The following is an 18,599-nucleotide window of genomic DNA, read 5'->3' as shown; positions in this document are numbered from 1 at the left end:
TCATGCCAAACACGCTGTCAGAGATGGTACACACAAATTAAATTGTTGTTAATGAAAATGGTAACCCATGTGGAAGTGAATTTACGCTTCGTATTGTATGATAATGATAGCCAATCGTTGAAATACAGGTTTTTCATCGAATGATGTGAAATAAATATTTGTCGTCCAATTGAGTTTGATGGCAATATGATTTGCGTCGGATAAACGCACTGTTCTTTGGTATTTTCAAGGCCCTTCCAATCACCCAATATTTTATGCGCTCGAACCAGCTTAGTTGTTCTCATCCAATATTAAAACTAATGTTAGTTCGTCGCTTAAAACTTCGCAAAGCAAAATATGTACAGTACTTGTACTATATATTGTAAATATATACACGACACACTTCCCATTCCAGGTCGAGCGGCACACAAACGCAGAGGGCGTGATTTTGTTGTCCTCCGTGACATGATAGATCACAGGGGCTCATAAATGGCTATTTAAGTCAATATTACAGCGTTTTTCTTTCTTTTTCAATGTTGCAAATGAACCAGCTGAAGAGCACAGCACTTGTGTTGCTGTCTTTTGTGTAGCTTATATTGGCATGTATAGTGCGTCCTCGTAAATGTGACCTTTAGTTCCATGACCTCTAGCCATGCCTACTTCCTGCTCTGCCCTCGATATGCTTACTGTACTATTAGTACAGTAAACACAGCGACGTCTGTTCGCATGGCTAGTAGGCATGGCCAGAGGAATCGGCTGGAGGTCACTGAACTAAAGGTCGTATTTACATATGATCACATTCCCCATTGAGGGCGCACTATACATGCCAATACAAGCTACACAAAAGACAGCTACACAAATGTTGTGCTCTTCAGCTAGTTTATTTGTAACATTGTAAAAGAAAGAAAAACGCTGTAATATTGACTTAAATAGCCATTTATGAGCCCCTGTGAATAGATGACAGATAGAGGGAGTACGCGCGTTAGGGAGTCCTGTCATCCGGTTGCAAATATGTCATAAAGGGCGTACGTCCTACTGGTACTCGTGTGACAGGCTTGCAACCACATGACATGCTCCGGGTGCGCGCGTACTGGTCTACAGAGATGACCGGTTCAGTACCGGAAGCAGAAGGATTAGAGCCCCAATGCAATGGCGGAGAAACACTCAACGTTCCTGGAGGAAATGGACGGTAATTTTTTGTCCTGCGTTATTTGCTTGGAGCGTTATAAGAACGCCAAACTGCTGCAGTGTCTGCACAGCTTCTGTGAGCTGTGTCTTGATAAGCTGGCAGTGGAAGGGAAGACGATAACCTGTCCAATATGTCGGCGTCCACATCAGTTGCCCGATAGTGGCGTGACAGGTATTGGTGACAATTCATTTATCAACGAACAGGTTGAAATCGTCAGAAAACGAGAAGCTAGCTCTGCAGATGCGAGAATGTGTGAAGGATGTGCACAGGCAGAGAGTGTAAAACATTGTCTGGAGTGTGGTGTCAACTTGTGTAATATTTGTGCTACTGCTCATTCACGATTGCGCATTTTGAGATCTCACATTGATGACCTTAAAAGAGTACGAGGCTGCAAAGTCCGATGACCCCGCCTTAGTACAGCCTCCCGTCTATTGCACCAGCCATTCAGACGACCAGGTAGAATTCTATTGTGATACGTGTAACTTAGTAATTTGTTACAAATGTGCAGCCTTAGACCATCCAATCACAGAGCACCAATATAAACGCTTAAAAGACGCAGCCGCAGAATACTCCAAAGATCTGAGAGAAGAAATCGACAAAGTGAAAGTGAAAGAAATTGAAGCCAGTGACAGCAAAGCAGTTGTTGTGGAAACTGTCACATCACTAGAAAACTGTTACCAAGCTGAAGAAGTGAAAATTAAACTACACATCCAGAAAACAATCGATGATGTCACTCAAATGATACGTGAAAATGGTGACAAACTTCTTCAAGAATTGAAAGACGAGTATAACACAAGGAAAGTAAACTTAAACGCACAGTTGAAAGAATTGGAGTGCCTAGAGAGTGACATGTCATATGCAAGGGAGTATGCTGAGAAACTGATGCATTATGGGAACGCTGCACAGTTGATGTCAGCCAAGAAAGGAATTTCATCTCAAATGGAAGAATTACTGAGAGTTGAAACAAAACTTGACCCGACTGAGACTGACTACATGGAGTTCAAACCATCTGATGATTTATGTCAAGCAAAAACTTTGGGTGTTTTGTATAGTAGTGACCTAGCCGATCGTTGTACGTTGGAAAACGTTCCTAAATATGTTAGAGTGAATGAAAATATCAGCATTACACTTGAAGTGGCGACATTGCAGAGGGTTAACAAGCGGTGTGAGTTTAAAGTTGACGCAGTCCTGACGAAACCGGATAAAAGCCAAGAAAACATCACAGCAACAGATGATGGTGACGGTAGGTGGAGTTTGAAAACCGTTGCCAAAATGGTTGGAAATCATGAAACCACAGTGTTTGTCTCCAAGAAACCGATCCCAGGCTCACCAGTGACAATCAAAGTCATTCCACAGAAAGGTTTGCCATTTGTAAATTTGGCAAGAAAGGGTCAGGTGATGGAGAGTTGGATGAGCCTTGGGGTGTCATGGTAACCAAAAATGGCAATATAAGGGTGTGTGATCAGGAAAACAAGAGGTTGCAGACATTCACATTAAACGGAGAACATAGAAGTATAACCACATTTAGTAATGTGTCCAATTTGGTTAGTCCCAATTTTCGGTGGCATTAGACGATGATAGTATCGTTACAACTGATTGCACCGTCAACAAAGCAATCGTCCATGATGAAAATGGTAGAGTCTCACGAATTTTTGGGAGCGGTGAAATATACTGCCCTATGGAATTGGGATTAATTCTGTCAATGGCAAGGTATACGTTGCTGATAACCACAAAGACCACGTATGTATCTACAGCAGAGACTTTGCTTTAGAGAAGACTTTCGGTGCAGAGGTTCTAAACAAGGCTATATGTCCTATCCCACTGACGTTGCTGTGGATGCTGAGGGCAAAGTTTTTGTCTCGGACCAGAAGAATCATCGTATTCAAGTGTTCGATGCTGAGGGACGTTTTTTGTACAGCTTTGGAAGAGAAGGGTCTGGTGATAATCAGATGAGACACCCAAAAGGGCTAGCACTTGATTTTGATGGCAATGTGTATGTGTGTGACAGTGGTAATAACAGAGTGATGAAGTATGAGTCTGATGGTAAATTCATCTGTCGTATTGACAGTGGAGATAATAAGGTAGATGATCCTCGAGGTATCTGTGTGACCGATGACAAACCGTTTGGTAAAGTTGCCGTAGTAAGTGGTAAAGGATATGTGAAGGTGTTCTCACAGTGAAATAAGAATAGTTGTTGATTGTGAATGACACATAGCGATTTTTAAAAAGAAGAATCGCACAATCACTCCAAACATAAAATATTTTGAAGCTGTAAAGTATTTGACCACAAGGAATGCTATACTGTGACAAGAGATAAGAAACCTTTGAAGATCGGACGAATAATTGCCGACATAATGCTATAAAAAGTGTTCTTATCTACCCATCACTCTTGCCAGAATTGTGACGCTAAATGCCACTTACGTTCCATAGTGGTTATGAATTGTAAATCCTATGTGCTTTATGTTTTTGTCACTTTGTCTGTTAAATTTCCGATATTTTCACTGCATAAAAACCCTATAATACTTACTGTATTAACATGGATTATTGCCTGTATTTTAGCTGAAGAGTGCACATACAGATGAATACAGTCAAGAATCCATTTTTTGTATTCAGCAAGCCTGTATTCATGTGGATTCATGTGAATTCACGTGTATTACACTATAATACAGGCAACTCATTAATGTGAATTTATCTGAATTATTGGGTTTTCATGCAGTGAATTTCTTTGTAAATATTTCAACATATCAACGTTATACCTTACTGTTATCGTATATCTTAATGCTATAAACTTCTGTATATCGTCTTTAGATCTGTCATCGTCAAAGCTTCACCTGCACAACAAAACCTACCGTAATTAAAAACAAATTGACACGTATGAACTTTGACCACAACAGCTTGTTGGCTGCAATTCCTCTTTCCGCCTACTCGACCCACAGACTGATACACGTCAAAAGTCTACGGGCCGCGTAGGCGCAAAGCGGCATTGCAGCCAACAAGTAACTACATGATTTCCACACATGTGAAACTAGACTGCGCGAGCAAGTCGCGCAAGGTTGTATTCTGACTTCGACCACCTTGTATATCAAGTCAGGTGTTGGATTTGGTTTAGCGTTACAATTGTAATTTACAGGTAAAAGTATTGCACACGCTATATCTATAATTCTGTTAATTCCATTATTCTTTTCAGAAGAACATTCAACTAGATGGGTTGGAATACGAACAATTTCAGTCGGTCAAACGTGGAAGCTCTTTCTAGTATCATTACCGGTGTTTCTTTTGTTAACTCAAGTATGATTGCCAATGTGTTATTGAATATACAATGCAAATACCGATCGGTCAATTACGGGAAACTGGAAAACAACCAACAACTTTACTTTTCATTGAGTACGAACGAAAGATATTTGTTGACATTGATACTGGTACTCGAATGGACTCTTCAGTCAAAACAATACGTTGTGATAATGATATGGTTACGTCAATTAGTCAACACATGATGAACTTTGGAAATTCATGTAACGATAGCTCATACATATTTAGTCGGGGTCTGGCGCCACAAATCTTGACCGTGTGACTTTAGTGAACACTATTCTTAGGAGCTGACATTTTATCAAACGAATAGCATACATACTAGAAAGCATCGGTTGCTATGCCGAGTCAGCAGAATAATTATGTATATTTATATCTTTAAAACATTCTCACCATCAAGTTTCTGAAATTTCGTTTATTGTCCAATCAATGTACTTTTCATACTTTTCAGCCAATGTACGAGTACTTCCTGTGATGCATTTTACATGCTCAGATATGCCTTGAAAATTTGTCTATTTAATGCGAAGTTTTGATGTGTGTAGGGCGACTTTCAGAGACTTTAAGGGACTCTTGGAGACTTCTGGAGGCTTTCGGACTTTAGACTTTAGACTCAAGACTTTGTGGGACAGGCTTTGACTTTTGTCAATCTAGGCGTCCCCTGGCCTTGGCAGACTTTTCGTTGGTCCCACATGACGGCTTATCAATAAACTTCATTCACTTCAACTTTGCAGTTTTCCTGTGTAGCAGTATCCTAGGTAACTGTCGTTGAGCTAATTCCCCGACTGATAAGTTGTCGACCGGAAAGAAAGCGGGCAACAGTAGCTTTATTTCAATCTGTACTCCCAAACTGTCTCTTTTCAATCTCAGACAACTACGGTATACTATGTGGCGTTGTAGTAGTCTTACCAATGAACACCCGTCAATGCGACACTTGTGGGACGAAGTGCGCCACCCACGACGGCTGGCTTTCTCCATTTCTGACATGAAAAAATTGCAAGGTTGATGAGCAAGCCCCCTTCGCAGACAGAACATATAATTATTGTCTTGTCCAAAAGTGACTTCATTGTAACTTATTCAGTAAGCTGTGTAGATTTTTAGGACTGTGTGACAGTTGTTCACCCGACAACAAATTCTGTAAAATATTAACACAAGTCTCGCTTCACTGTCCGAATTTTCTCTCCTTAGGGCGAAGCGGAGTCGAAGGCAAGTTTTTCAGCCGCTCTTTCAGTACGTTTCAGGGTTTCATGATATAAAATTGTGAACCAACTGCTCAAATATTCATCACTTGTGGAGAATAAAGGGCATCAAATGGGTCTTACTTTGAGTTATGCTCTGAAAATACGACACAAATGTAGTGTGTCTCAAAATATAAAACACACATTTTAGACCAATACTGTATGTAAGAATTCAGTTTTCTCTGTCCCTTTTTAAAACTAATAGAAGAATATAGACCCCTTTTCAATATAAAAAGCAAGAAATAAATTTACACATCAAAATTTGCTTATACATAATTCTAAAGTGAGCCCAAAGGGTGAATGCAGAAAAGCATCACAATCAATACAACTACGAATTACAGCATTCTTGCTCCCAAGTAGACGTGCGCTAATGTTAAAAAGCGACTTGCGCTGGTGTAGCGAAGTTAAAAATATCCCTTTGTACACAAGTATTGCTGATACTGCAGACACCTTTGAGGTGAAAGGCTAATGAATTACACCTAATGAATCTCTACCATTTGGCGTCCAAACATCTCTGTAAAAGAGTTAACGCCTTATCTAATGTTTCCCTCATTTCTCTTACTCTCACTTGGTAACATTTTCAAAACACATTTTTAATGCCAACGGTTGATATTTGACGTGGCGACTGCGCGCGGATCGTGAGATATCGATAAAAGCATGTCTTCAAAAAGTAAAAGTTTGAATTCCGGTGGCCCACCTAAATTCAGCTTCCGAACATCGAACGTTCGGCACTGGGGCCATTGTCAACTAAGCTATGGAGTACGAGTCTACGCTGACGCTGTTGTACGCCACAGTACTACTCGCGTCGGTGAGCGGTGATGCCCATAGGAGAAAGCTGAGTCTTACTAACTTGGCGAAAAAACGAAAAACAATTTTTGCTGATTCCACCAGAATTTGCATAGGTGACTAGCACAGTTACGTGCCGTTGATACATAGCGGCCGCCGCGTGGTATGCATACCACGCGCGCGGCGAACCACACGTAATGTGTGGCAGACGACAAAATGTAGTCATCGGAGGCGGCTAATATTTAACACGTAAAAACTGATGTTTATGTGGTGTTGGTTAAAATATAATACAGCTAATTTAGAATAATGAAAACGACAAAAACTAAGGAGAATTTTTAAAAAACTTACCTGAGGTAAAGGCATTATGCTGTATATAAAGTCTTTGCAGTGGGAAGTATATTCATTGCGTTGTTCGAACTTATTATAGACTCCCTGGCATATCGTCAATCAGCACAACAACAAACCTTCGGGGATTTCGGGTCAAAATCAGAAACGATTGTAAAACTTCGGGATGTGAAAAATATGCTCGGGAAATGACATGTTTTTATTGATATCTCGCGATCCGCACGCAGTCGCCACGTCAAATATCGACTGTTGGCATTAAAAAAATGTGTTTTAAAAATGTTACCAAGTGGGAGTGCCTCTTTAAACATGTTTTCATGCAAAGCCAACTCAACGGTACGGTCTCACTATAAGCACAGAACCATAGGTTTATGGGAAAAGCAAGACAGGAATGTAACAGAAACATTATAGAAGGGACCATCGAAGCAGAAGACCATTTGCCCTCCTGATGTCTGGCAAATGGTCACCATATTTGGCCACATACCCTCGGGCTCATAGTTCCTTATCTTGGTTATAATATATGATTATATGCAGCCCGGACAAGTCAAACACCAAGTATAGCTAGGGAATTGCAATAATACTGACACGCCGTGCCTGCATTACTGTCACTTCCAAAATGCGGCGTTTGGAACATACATTAGGACTCAAGTTGCATCAAGTCACGTGTACACCGGTACATACATGTACGGCCCAGACAATTCCTTAGGGGAAACACTCACTGGCAGTGCCGCTGTGTTTGTTTGTGCTTTGTGACCGCGAGAGACTACTTTAAATGAAAACATGAGACAAAATAGTGCCATTGTTCCATCCTTTATACTATTTAGGCCTATATTCTGGGCCTAAATAGTATAAAGGATGGAACAATGGCACTATTTTGCCAGGATGATATCACAAATTACTTCAAGTATAAAGTGATAATATCTGTTTCTTAAATTTCAAGCATCCTGCAATCTTCAGACAAAAGTGAAAGGATTCTTAGCTCTACAGTCTCATATATATTTTTGGACATACTACCTATACAAATCGCATGGTACGCCAGACAAATCAATGAGAATGTAGATCTAAGGATCCTTTCACTTTTGTCTGAAGATTGCAGGATGCGTGAAACTTAAGTAACAGATAATGTACTTCAAGTAATTTGTGTTATTATATATGTATAATTCATTCTCACAAAAATCTTATTTGTAAGATTTCTGCGAAATAAGAGAGATTCTGATTTGTAAAGAAATTTTACTTCATTATGAGGTCCTGAATTTCAAATACCGACTTTTTTAACTCTGTTGAAATAATTACTGCAATTGCGCTGAACGATAACTACAGTTTTTAAATGAACTATGAATAGCACATCTTTGTACGTAAGCTAGTTGATGCAGCTTGTACTAACTTTATCTTCATGATTTTAATAAAGCCTCTTTATCAGCCGAAATACCTGGACTCATCTATAATTGACAAAAGTTTCAGGCCACTTGGAATCTGCCTGTACCTTTGCGTGATGCAATTCGATTTTTATCCATTTCAATTTGACCTAGTCGTGACAGTTAATTTAGCATTGTTGCAAAACTCCAATTTTTCAGCGGCAATTTGTATTGTTCTCATTTTACTTTCAAGAGGGAAATACTAAGAGAGGGAAATACAGGTACTGTTGACCCTTTGAATATTGAACGAAGTAAGGTAAATCACAATTGTCCAATTGATTATTGCAGCCTTCATACGAGTACGGGAAATATAAGGAAGATGGTGTATATCTGCATTGCAATCTTGACGCAAACAACATAGTGTCATAGTTTGGGAAAATGGCACAATATTCACAGTGACTCTATTTCATCATTTCAATACAATCTTTCTTCAATGAGGACGGAAAATGTAAAATAAAGTGAAATCTTACCATGGATAATGTCGGAACACGGTACAAGTTTATTTTCATGATGGTGGTTGCAATAATTACAAGAATACTGCTAGTATATGAGAAAATTGGGAGGTGCTTTAGGTCAACAATATACAAAGAATTGCCACTCATACTCAATTGTAACCAATTGTAAACTGCTGAATCACGCATTTATTTTTTTTAAGGAATGACAAAGTCAGGTTAATGGACCTTGGATATCACAAAATTTTACATTATTTTGCACACTTAGGGCTTTAGGCTGTGTCCCATTCTTCTCATATCAAAATTCAAGTGGACGGAATCTGAGATAGCCAAACGAGATATTTTACCAGACAAAACAAAATATGATGAGAGAGATGCAGATGAATAATCGTAAAAATATTGGGTAAATGACATGAAAACATACCAGAGATAGGCAAAGATCATAGTTGTAAACCGTAAGCCTCTTTAAGCCAGCAGCTCAACAGCTAGCGACAAATCTATGCTATGGAATTGCCTGATGTCTGCCGTCATTATTTACGGGCTACCGGGGGGGGGGGGTGGTGTCGGAGGAATTTCATTGGAAACTCATTTCTAGTGACTCCCTGCCAACCATGATGAAATTGGGTAACCCACCCTCTCTGACACAGAAATTTTGAATAACGCCCCCACCACTTAGAAAAGTTAATATCAATAGTAATTAATACAGTCATGTTTTTGTAAAATTTACAAAAATACAGTAATTTTAAATACTTTTGAAATCCTGTTGTACGCTGCTAAATTATCATCGGTTATCTCATGACGGTTGAAAAAGATGAAACCAGACAGTGAGTTTAATTAAATTCAAAGTCACAACAAAGTAGAGATATAAAAGCTCACGCTATACAAGTATCAACCATGCAGTATTGTTTAATTTGGATGGGTATCGTGGCAGGATTTTCACATCTGACTGGGCAGAATTTGAAAGTGCAGGTAGAGAACACACGATATGCTTAGAGGAAAAGTGTCAGAGGGGGTTTCCGCTATATTGCATGGAAAATTTTGAGATATTGATGTGTGCAATGCTGCAGTCTGGTGCAGTCGGAGAAGCGTTTTCACCCCGGTGGTGACAGTCTCGGAGCAGCCGGGTACGCACGCTCGTTAGAAATTTCGCGGAAAAGTGGGTGATTTCGTCGGACATCACGGAGACATCTAGGTCCGTAAAATCGAGAAAAAAAGGTACTTTTTCAGATCACCCTCCGAGAATAGGTCTGGTTCTTTTCCCAAAACGCTTTCTCACTCGAGAGAGTAAAACCCAGCAGCGGTCCCCAAGCCATGATCCAGAACTGTCCGGGAGAACCGTACATACATCGTCAAGGTGATTGTAAACTACTACGTGCCCACCTCTAGTATGTTCTGGCTGTTTAAGCTTTTCAAATGTCTTGGCGTACATTTAGGTAAAATCTCCCAGATATCGGAAAAACGGGGTGTTTTTAGCAGTGATTTTCTCCCAGATATTTCCAAAACAGGGGGTTTTTTAGAGACAAAATTCTGGGAAAAGGGGTACATTTCAAACTCTGCTAACGAGCTGGGTACCCATCCATCCAGAGACTAGACTGCCATCGCCGGGGTTTCACTTAGTTGTCTTTTTTATATAGTAAATCTGTTAGAACGCCTGAGCGGGGAGGGAGGAACACGACAATTTGTTTCGCTAAGTATTGTGTGTCTCAGGTTCTGCGCAGAGGGCGTCATTCTTCGGGCATAGTGAATGATTTCGCAGAATTTACAGTCACCTGAACCTTACGTTGAGGGCATAGCAATGGTTGCCAAGGAGACAATGTTCCTGGAGGAGGTCGATGACAACTTTCTTTACTGCACTGTCTGCTCAGAGCACGATAAGAATGCAAAACTGCGGCTGTGTCTTCACAGCTTCTCCGAGCCATGTCCTGTAATACTGGTAGAGGAAGTAGAGGGGCACAAGGCATTATCAGTCATAGCGAGCGTGTCAAAAATAATAAATTTATGATAATGAATACTGTTGAAGAAATTAAATATTTTTGTCATTTTTGTATACCTACAAAAGTGCCATACTGCATTTCATGAGTGATGACAAGTTTTGATGCCAAATTCGCCGTTGTTGTGTAGACCAGCTGTTAAAGCACACCCAGCGATGGTATACCACGATATTTTGACCAGTTCACGACATATATGCACGAGCGATAGCGAGTGCATATATGAAGTGAACTAATCAAAATCGAGTGGTCTACCGTCGCTGGGTGTGATTTATTGATTTGTGATTATATCATAACAGTATATTGACATTCTGGCGTGGAACGTCAAAAAACGGACTTTTACTCAAGCTGAGAGCTCGCGCGCATGCCTGCCATGGTATATCGCCAATATACCATGGTTGCTATCGCGTCTCGACCAATCAGATCGCAGCATTTCCGCCATCAATATATACTGGTATGATATAATAATAAATTTATGACCGTAATATTCGTGAAAAAAATTAATATTTCTGTCATTATTGTATGCTTACACTAAAGCACTCAAATCCTAAATGAAGATCAGTATTTATGTCGAATTCAGTTGTAGCACAGACCCTCAGTTACAGCAGAAGCATTGCTCAGTGACTTGATGCGCAGTCACAGTACTGACTTGGCAGACTCTCTAAACAGTAAATAACCTACTATTTACTGTTTAGAGAGTCTGTCGAGGCAGTACTGTGACTGCGCAACAAGGTACTGAGCAATGCTGCTGCAGTGTAACGATACTGACCATATTTCTAAGGGACCGGTCTGTGCTACAAACTTAGGGTATTTGGCATCAATACTGATCATAATTTAGGATTCGAGTGCTTTAGGAAATTAGGATAATTTTGTAAGTATACAATAATGCAGAATTATTTTTTTAAAGAAGAATCAATTTTATTAATAAGAGTGTCTGACTACAACTACGCGAATTTCGTATGAAAACTGGTCATCATTCAGGATTTGAGTGCAGTAGGGTAGTTTTGTAAGTATACAATAATGACAGAAATATTTAATTTTTATCAACAGTGTTCATAATCATCATTCAGGATTCCAGGACTATTTGTAATTATATAAGTATACAATAATGACACAAATATTAAATTTTAATCAATAACATTCATCATCATAAACTTATTAATACCGGTAGTATATATTTTTTTACACGTTTATTATCATGGCTGTGATAATGCCTATGGCAGTGTGGATAATATGATTCACTTCAACATTTCTTTCCCGGATCGAGTAGACCTTTAAATTGAAACAAAGTCAAGTGCAAAATGCTAGGAGTTAAAGTCAAATAGGGTAAACTTATAATTGCTAATTCGACACATCTATAGCCGAGCGTTGGAATATTTTGTTTTCATCTATAAGAGTTTACAAACTGAATCTCCAATGCCCTACAAACTCTTAAATTTCAAGTACGACTGCTCTACTATAAATAAGCGTATGGTCTTTTCATCTTTTTGATAAAGAATAGTATTACACGACCATTTGAACAAAATTTAATTAGTCTGAGTGTAATTAATTCACCGCCCATATCCCCCTGACAGTCAGGTTTAGTTGTAGTTTGTCATGCCAAAACATCCGACTGTCAGAGATGGTGCACACAAACGCAATTCTACTTGTTGCAAATGTTAATAGTGACCTATATAGAGATGAAGGGACACTCCGTCATTGCATAACAATGATAGTCAATCATTGAAATATAGGTTTTTCGTTGTATGATATGAAATAAATGTTAGTCGTCCTTTTCAGTGCGATGACTGTGTGATTTGTATAGGATAAAACATTTGTGGGCTCTACTCGCTGTTCTTTGGTATTTTCAAGGCCCTTCCAATTACCCAAAATTTTATTCGCTCGACCAACTTTAATTGCTCTCATCCTATATGAAAGTCATGTTAGTTCGCCGCTTCATACGTCGTAACCATTGCCCATGCCTGGTAGTGCAGCACACGAACGCAGAGGGCGTGATTCTTGTGACCTTGGGGAAACTTTATAGTCACATGGTAGATTTGTTTTATTCGCGACCATGTTGAAATAAATTTATCTTTTTCAAAAAAACTATCTTTATAGTCACATGATGATTGCAAGTCACCTAGCTGCAATAGCTTTAGTCAGTTTGTTTGGCTACAATTATTGCACTTGCAGCTGCAAGTCAACGGCCTCAGAACCAGAAGCAGTGGGGAGTGGCGCACCAATGGCGGAGAAACAATCAACGTTCCTGGAGAAAAAAATTTTGTCCTGTGTTATTTGCTCAGAGCGGTATAAGAATGCCAGACTGCGCTATTCCACATTCACGATTACGCGTCTCACGATCTCAACGTGTGATGACCCTAAAAGAGTATGAGCTGCAAAGTCCGATGACCCCCGCCTTAGTACAGCCTCCTCGTTTACTGTACCAGTCATTCAGACGATCAAGTGGAATTCTACTGTGAAACGTGTGACTTCGTAATCTGTTACAAATGCACAACCTTAGATCATCCAATCACAGAGCACCAATATAAAGGCTTAAAAGACGCAGCCGCAGAATACTCCAAAGATCTGAAAGAAGAAATCGACAAAGTGAAAGTGAAAGAAATTGAAGCCACTGACAGCAAATCAGTTGTCATGGAAACGGTCAAATCACTACAAAACTGTTACCAAGCGGAAGAAGAGAAAATGAAACAACACATCCAGAAAACAATCGATGACGTCACTCGAATGATACGTGAAAATGGCGATAAGCTTCTCGGACAATTGAAAGACGAATACAACAAAAGAAAAGTAAACTTAAACGCACAGTTGAAAGAATTGGAGTGCGTTGAGAGTGACATGTCATATGCAAGGGAGTATGCTGAGAAACTGATGCATTATGGGAACGCTGCACAGTTGATGTCAGCCAAGAAAGGAATTTCATCTCAAATGGAAGAATTACTGAGAGTGGAAACAAAACTTGACCCGACTGAGACTGACTACATGGAGTTCAAACCATCTGATGATTTCTGTCAAGCAAAAACTCTGGGTGTATTGTGTAACGACCTTGCAGAACGCTGTACTTTGGTTGATGTTCCTGAGCATGTCAGGGTTGATGAAAATATAAGCATCACCCTAGATACAGGGACAACACGGAAACTGTGTGGCCTCGAAGTGAGAGCAGTTGTAGTGAAATTTAGATAAAAGCCAAGAAAACATTACTGTAACAGATAACAATAATGGTAGATGGAGTTGAAAACCAATGCCAAAACGGTTGGAAATCACACAACCACGGTATCAGTATCTCAGAAACCAGTCAAAGGGTCACCATTTACAATTAATGTGATTCCTCAGAAAGGCTTGATTTGTAAATTTGGTCAGTCAGGAACGGGTGAAGGTAATTTTGAAAATGCCTTTGGAGTCAGAATAACAAGTGATGGTAATATTGTGGTGTGTGATCGGGGTAACAGTAGGTTGCAGACATTTACACTGACTGGGCAATATAAAAGTATGACCGGGTTCAGTAACATACATACTACAGTTAATCCCCTTTCGTCGGTGTTATCAGATGATGGTAGAATCATTACAACCGATGTCAATGTTAATCAACTAATCGTCCATGATGAGAGTGGTAATGTGTCACGGTGTTTCGGAGAAGGTGTGATTGAATTTCCCTATGGAATTGCAATTAATCCTGTCAATGGCAAGGTGTATATTGCTGATTTTTCAGGTCACTGCATACATATCTACAGCAGACTGAAACTTGGATTTTTGTAAGAAATTCGGGTGTCATGGTGAAGGGAGAAGGCAACTGCACCATCCTACAGATATTGCTATTGATGCTGAAGGCAAAGTCTTCGTATCAGATCAGAACAATCACCGCATTCAAGTGTTTGATGCTGAGGGTCAATATCTGTATAGCTTTGGAAGTGAAGGGTCTGGTAATAATCAGATGAGATACACGTGTTGTGTGTGACAATGGTAATAACAGAGTGATGAAGTATGAATCGAATGGTAAATTTATCTGTCGTATTGATAGCGAGGATAATAGGGGGATGATCCTCGAGGTATCTGTGTGACCGATGATATACCGTGTGCCAAAGTTGTCGTAGTTAGCGGTAAGGGATGTGTGCAAGTATTGTCACAGTGAAATAAGAATCAACACGTGACTGAATGAACAATGTCTCAAACCATGGACATGAATGACATATAGCAATTTTTAAAAAACGGTTACGCACAAATAAATCAACTCAAAACATTCGAATATTTGATTTTATTGGCACGAAAGTATTTTACGAAAATGATAAATATACTCCAACAGAAGATATTGAAGCCTTTGCAGAAATCAGACTGTTGTCCTTGACGCGACACAAGTGCACATTTATACAGTCACCACGAACACCCCACGACAAATCTAAGTAAATGTATCTTGTTTATTGAAAAATAATATACATCCTGTATCAATATTTTTGGCATCCAGTATTTCCTCATTGAGTGTCTTTGGTTTGAAATATCTGGGCCTACACGTACCATATTGTAATCATTTCCTAGTTGCATGTGTTTGAATGGGCTTGACATATTTGTACAATACATTTGCCTAACAACAGTAGGATGCATAGCATTTCACAGATTACTGTGTTCATTTCCACACACGCAAAACTACTGAGCGAACGATCAAGCAGTTCTTGGCTGTGTTGTATTCTGACATTGAACACCTCGTACTTCAAGTTAGGTGTTAGTATGGGATGGGAATGCACTACAGGCGTGCTGTGAGCTGGGAAGTTTTAATAGTTAAGTGTAGTAGAGTTTATACTGTGAGTTTATGCTACGTTCCGACGTTCTCATAGGTAGACTATCCTATGAGAATAGTCTACTTCGGAGAACGTCGGAACGTAGCATAAACTCACAGTATAAACTGTACACTATTATAACTACAAAGCTCACAGCACGCCCAGTGGAATGCACAGTGAATGTTGGGGAACTGATCTTACAGCCTGCAAAACCAAAAACTGTCTCTTTTCAATCTTAGACGACGACCACAATTGTGGAAGTCATCCGTCTGAGCTTCAATAGATCGATATCATCTTGATGACGGGCCCCCAGGTATGTAAGGGTAGCTCAAACCCCTAACTGGGACCGCCAACTGGGACTCCCAGTTGGCTTAAAATGCACTCTGGGACCGGTCCCAGTTCACTTCTGGGACCGGTCCCAGTTCACTTCTGGGGCGGTCCCAGAAGCGAACTGGGACTGGTCCCAGTTGGCTTCCAGGACTAGTCCCAGTTGGCTTCAAATTAACTCTAGGACCGCGGCCGCGGTCCTAGTTGGCCTCCAGGATCAGTTCCAGTACGCTTCAGGGACACATCCAATTTGTGAACTGGACCACTATGAAAAAACCCAGTTACTGGTACTTAATACTAACAATCTCTTAATGTTTTCATCTTTTTACTCTGCCATAATCGTAGGTATACGCGACATTTAATAGATCCCAACTATTAAAGGCAAAAGTAATTTAATTCTTTGTTTTGTCTGTGTGCACATACTAGGGTTTTTTCTACTGCCAATGGTTGAATAGGATTTTACTGAGCTTTCCTGTTTACAAAATTTCACATCTTGTGGTATAACTTATGATGATCACGATGAAAGGAAGTTTCTGATGATTTTTGTATAGACACTTATGTTGTTACATGGAAATAATCAAGAAAATATAAGGTGTGTTTTGATTTTCTTGTATGTGTTTTAGTACTGCCTTCCCGCTCATGTTTCGAAACATTTGAGTGGGCGCGCTAAACAAAGAATTTGATTACTTTGGCCTTACTGCGATGTACTCATTCTTAGAACTAGTAATTAGTCCTGTGCTATGGTGTGTGTTGAAATCTTACTGCACGGATCATGTTGATAGAGAGACTGTGTACTGAATCAGATGAAAAAGGAGATGAAAATAACGGTGCAAGACTAGCAATTAACTCATCAAGGCTTTCATTACATTAAAAACAGCAAGCAAAACCTTTAACGAAAACCCGCTGTGTTTTAATAGAATTGCAATTCACTTGCAGTATATGACTGATATCTTAATTTGGACCTGAACAGATAGACACAAATAGGAGAGGGGCAACCATTAGTGCATGCATGTGCTGTTACAGCAGAATCATTTCATTGTTATGCGAGGAAAAATAGACATCAATGAGGTGATAATAGTCCCATTACATTTTAAGACAAAGGGTTTTGAATATACAAGTCAACAACATGCACTGCTTCAAAACTTCATTGACAGCTAGTAGCTAATAATGTAGCATATGCTGTCTCAGTGTTTTCTATTTCAGTCTGTATGTCTGTCATAGCTCTATGGAGCTACGAGTCCCAGAATTGAAATGAGACCTGACTGTCCTTGAATGAAACTGGGAGATGTTAGCTTTCCCACACAAAAAAACATACATAATTTTCACAACAGCACAGAGAATATGAATAAAACAAGTGCATACAATTGCTACAAAAGGCATATAGTGGGATGGGAAACTTCTTTCCCATCAATATTATGGTTTTGTCATTACAGCATGGAGGTACCTTACCTCCATGGTACAGTTCATTTGATACAAGTGTGTTTCCCCGCAATCATAATGGTCCCAGTTACGTCGAGCTAGTACGCTTCTGGGACCGGTCCCAGTTCGCTTCTGGGACCAGTCCTAGAGGCCAACTGGGACCGGTCCCAGTTCGCTTCTGGGACCGGTCCCAGAAGTGAACTGGGACCGGTCCCAGAGTGCATTTTAAGCCAACTGGGAGTCCCAGTTGGCGTCCCAGTTGGGGGTTTGAGCTACCCTTACATACCTCGTACAAGACAAAATCACAACAATGATGCTGTGAAATAGCCAACTGTCCTTGAATCTGTGAGTACCACGTTCATGTTTCTTTTAATTTCACATTATTATGTTCATCTAAAAAACAATTATACTGGGGATTTTCTCTGCATATATCTTCTGGTGACATATCCTTGTACTTAAATGGACATTTAATTTCTAAAATACCCTTTTCACAACACTTACACAAAACAATACCATCTGGGCTAGCTCCCAAATAAAGATACTCCTTACTAATGAAGAGTCCACTGTTCACAACCACTGCATTCTGATGAGACTTTTTGTATTCATTGTAGTAAAAATACCTCGCAACTGGTTCACAATTTATTCCATATTCTGTTGCTTCATTTACTAAAAGTACCCTCCCCAACAACAGCTTTTACTATATAATTATCCAGATCATCACCATGATAATGAACAGCCCTGAGAAAAACAGATGCAGTTAGTCTTCCTTTTCTATATTCAAACCACTCACTACTTTTACTCTGCTCAGACGTCAGATGAAATACTTCCTTTATGTCTGTCTCTGATGTATTTTCACATAAGTAAGTTATGAATGCATCACAAGATCCGCCCCATTTCCAGTTTCTTTATACTTTTCTACAGTTTGAATGAGTGTCAGTGGTTGTGCTTCAGTGGAATCATTATCAAAGGTACAAGGACTAGTAGGTGGATCCTCAATCATCTCTAAAACACCAGCATGCAAACTTTCATTTTTAAATAAATTATAAATTTAAAAATTCACTTCACTATCTGACAGTAGAGGATGATTTGTCCCAGGGGAGTAATATTGTGGTGTGGGTTCAGGAGTGATTTCTTGTCTGGATTGATGATGAAAGTCTATTTCTAATATTTCCATTGGTCTTGATGTATGGCGAGGCAAATCCCATTTACACGGTTTATCTGTAGTTGTCTCAGCTGATCTATCACAGTGACGCTGCAGCACTTTTTCTGAGAATATATATACACAGAGGACCTTGGCATCTGGTACTGTGTCATGTAGCTGCACAGGACGGGTACAGATGTGTACACATTCAAGCAACAGTGCCTTCAATTTTACAGGGATGTGCAGGCTTCCAA

The 18,599-nt window shown here is 39.7% G+C and overlaps 1 protein-coding gene across 1 annotated transcript; it reads left to right on the top strand.

The window, feature by feature from the left end:
• Positions 1 to 1,128: 1,128 nt before the first annotated feature.
• Positions 1,129 to 2,602, top strand: LOC139144076 (tripartite motif-containing protein 2-like). Its single transcript, XM_070714752.1, has 2 exons — positions 1,129 to 1,480; positions 1,677 to 2,602. The coding sequence occupies exons 1-2, from the start codon at positions 1,129 to 1,131 to the stop codon at positions 2,600 to 2,602; spliced, it is 1,278 nt and encodes a 425-aa protein (XP_070570853.1).
• The last annotated feature ends 15,997 nt before the right edge of the window (positions 2,603 to 18,599 follow it).

Source organism: Ptychodera flava, chromosome 1, assembly GCF_041260155.1.
Source record: "Ptychodera flava strain L36383 chromosome 1, AS_Pfla_20210202, whole genome shotgun sequence".
Classification (NCBI taxonomy): Eukaryota; Metazoa; Hemichordata; class Enteropneusta; family Ptychoderidae; genus Ptychodera; species Ptychodera flava.
This window is presented reverse-complemented; position numbering and strand designations above follow the sequence as displayed.

Excerpts from the sequence above, each read along its gene's own strand:
- LOC139144076 (XM_070714752.1), top strand. The coding sequence starts at position 1,129 with ATGGCGGAGAAACACTCAACGTTCCTGGAGGAAATGGACGGTAATTTT. Across the intron at positions 1,481-1,676 it reads GGAGTGTGGTGTCAACTTGT|CCTTAGACCATCCAATCACA; the intron begins GTAATATTTGTG and ends ACAAATGTGCAG.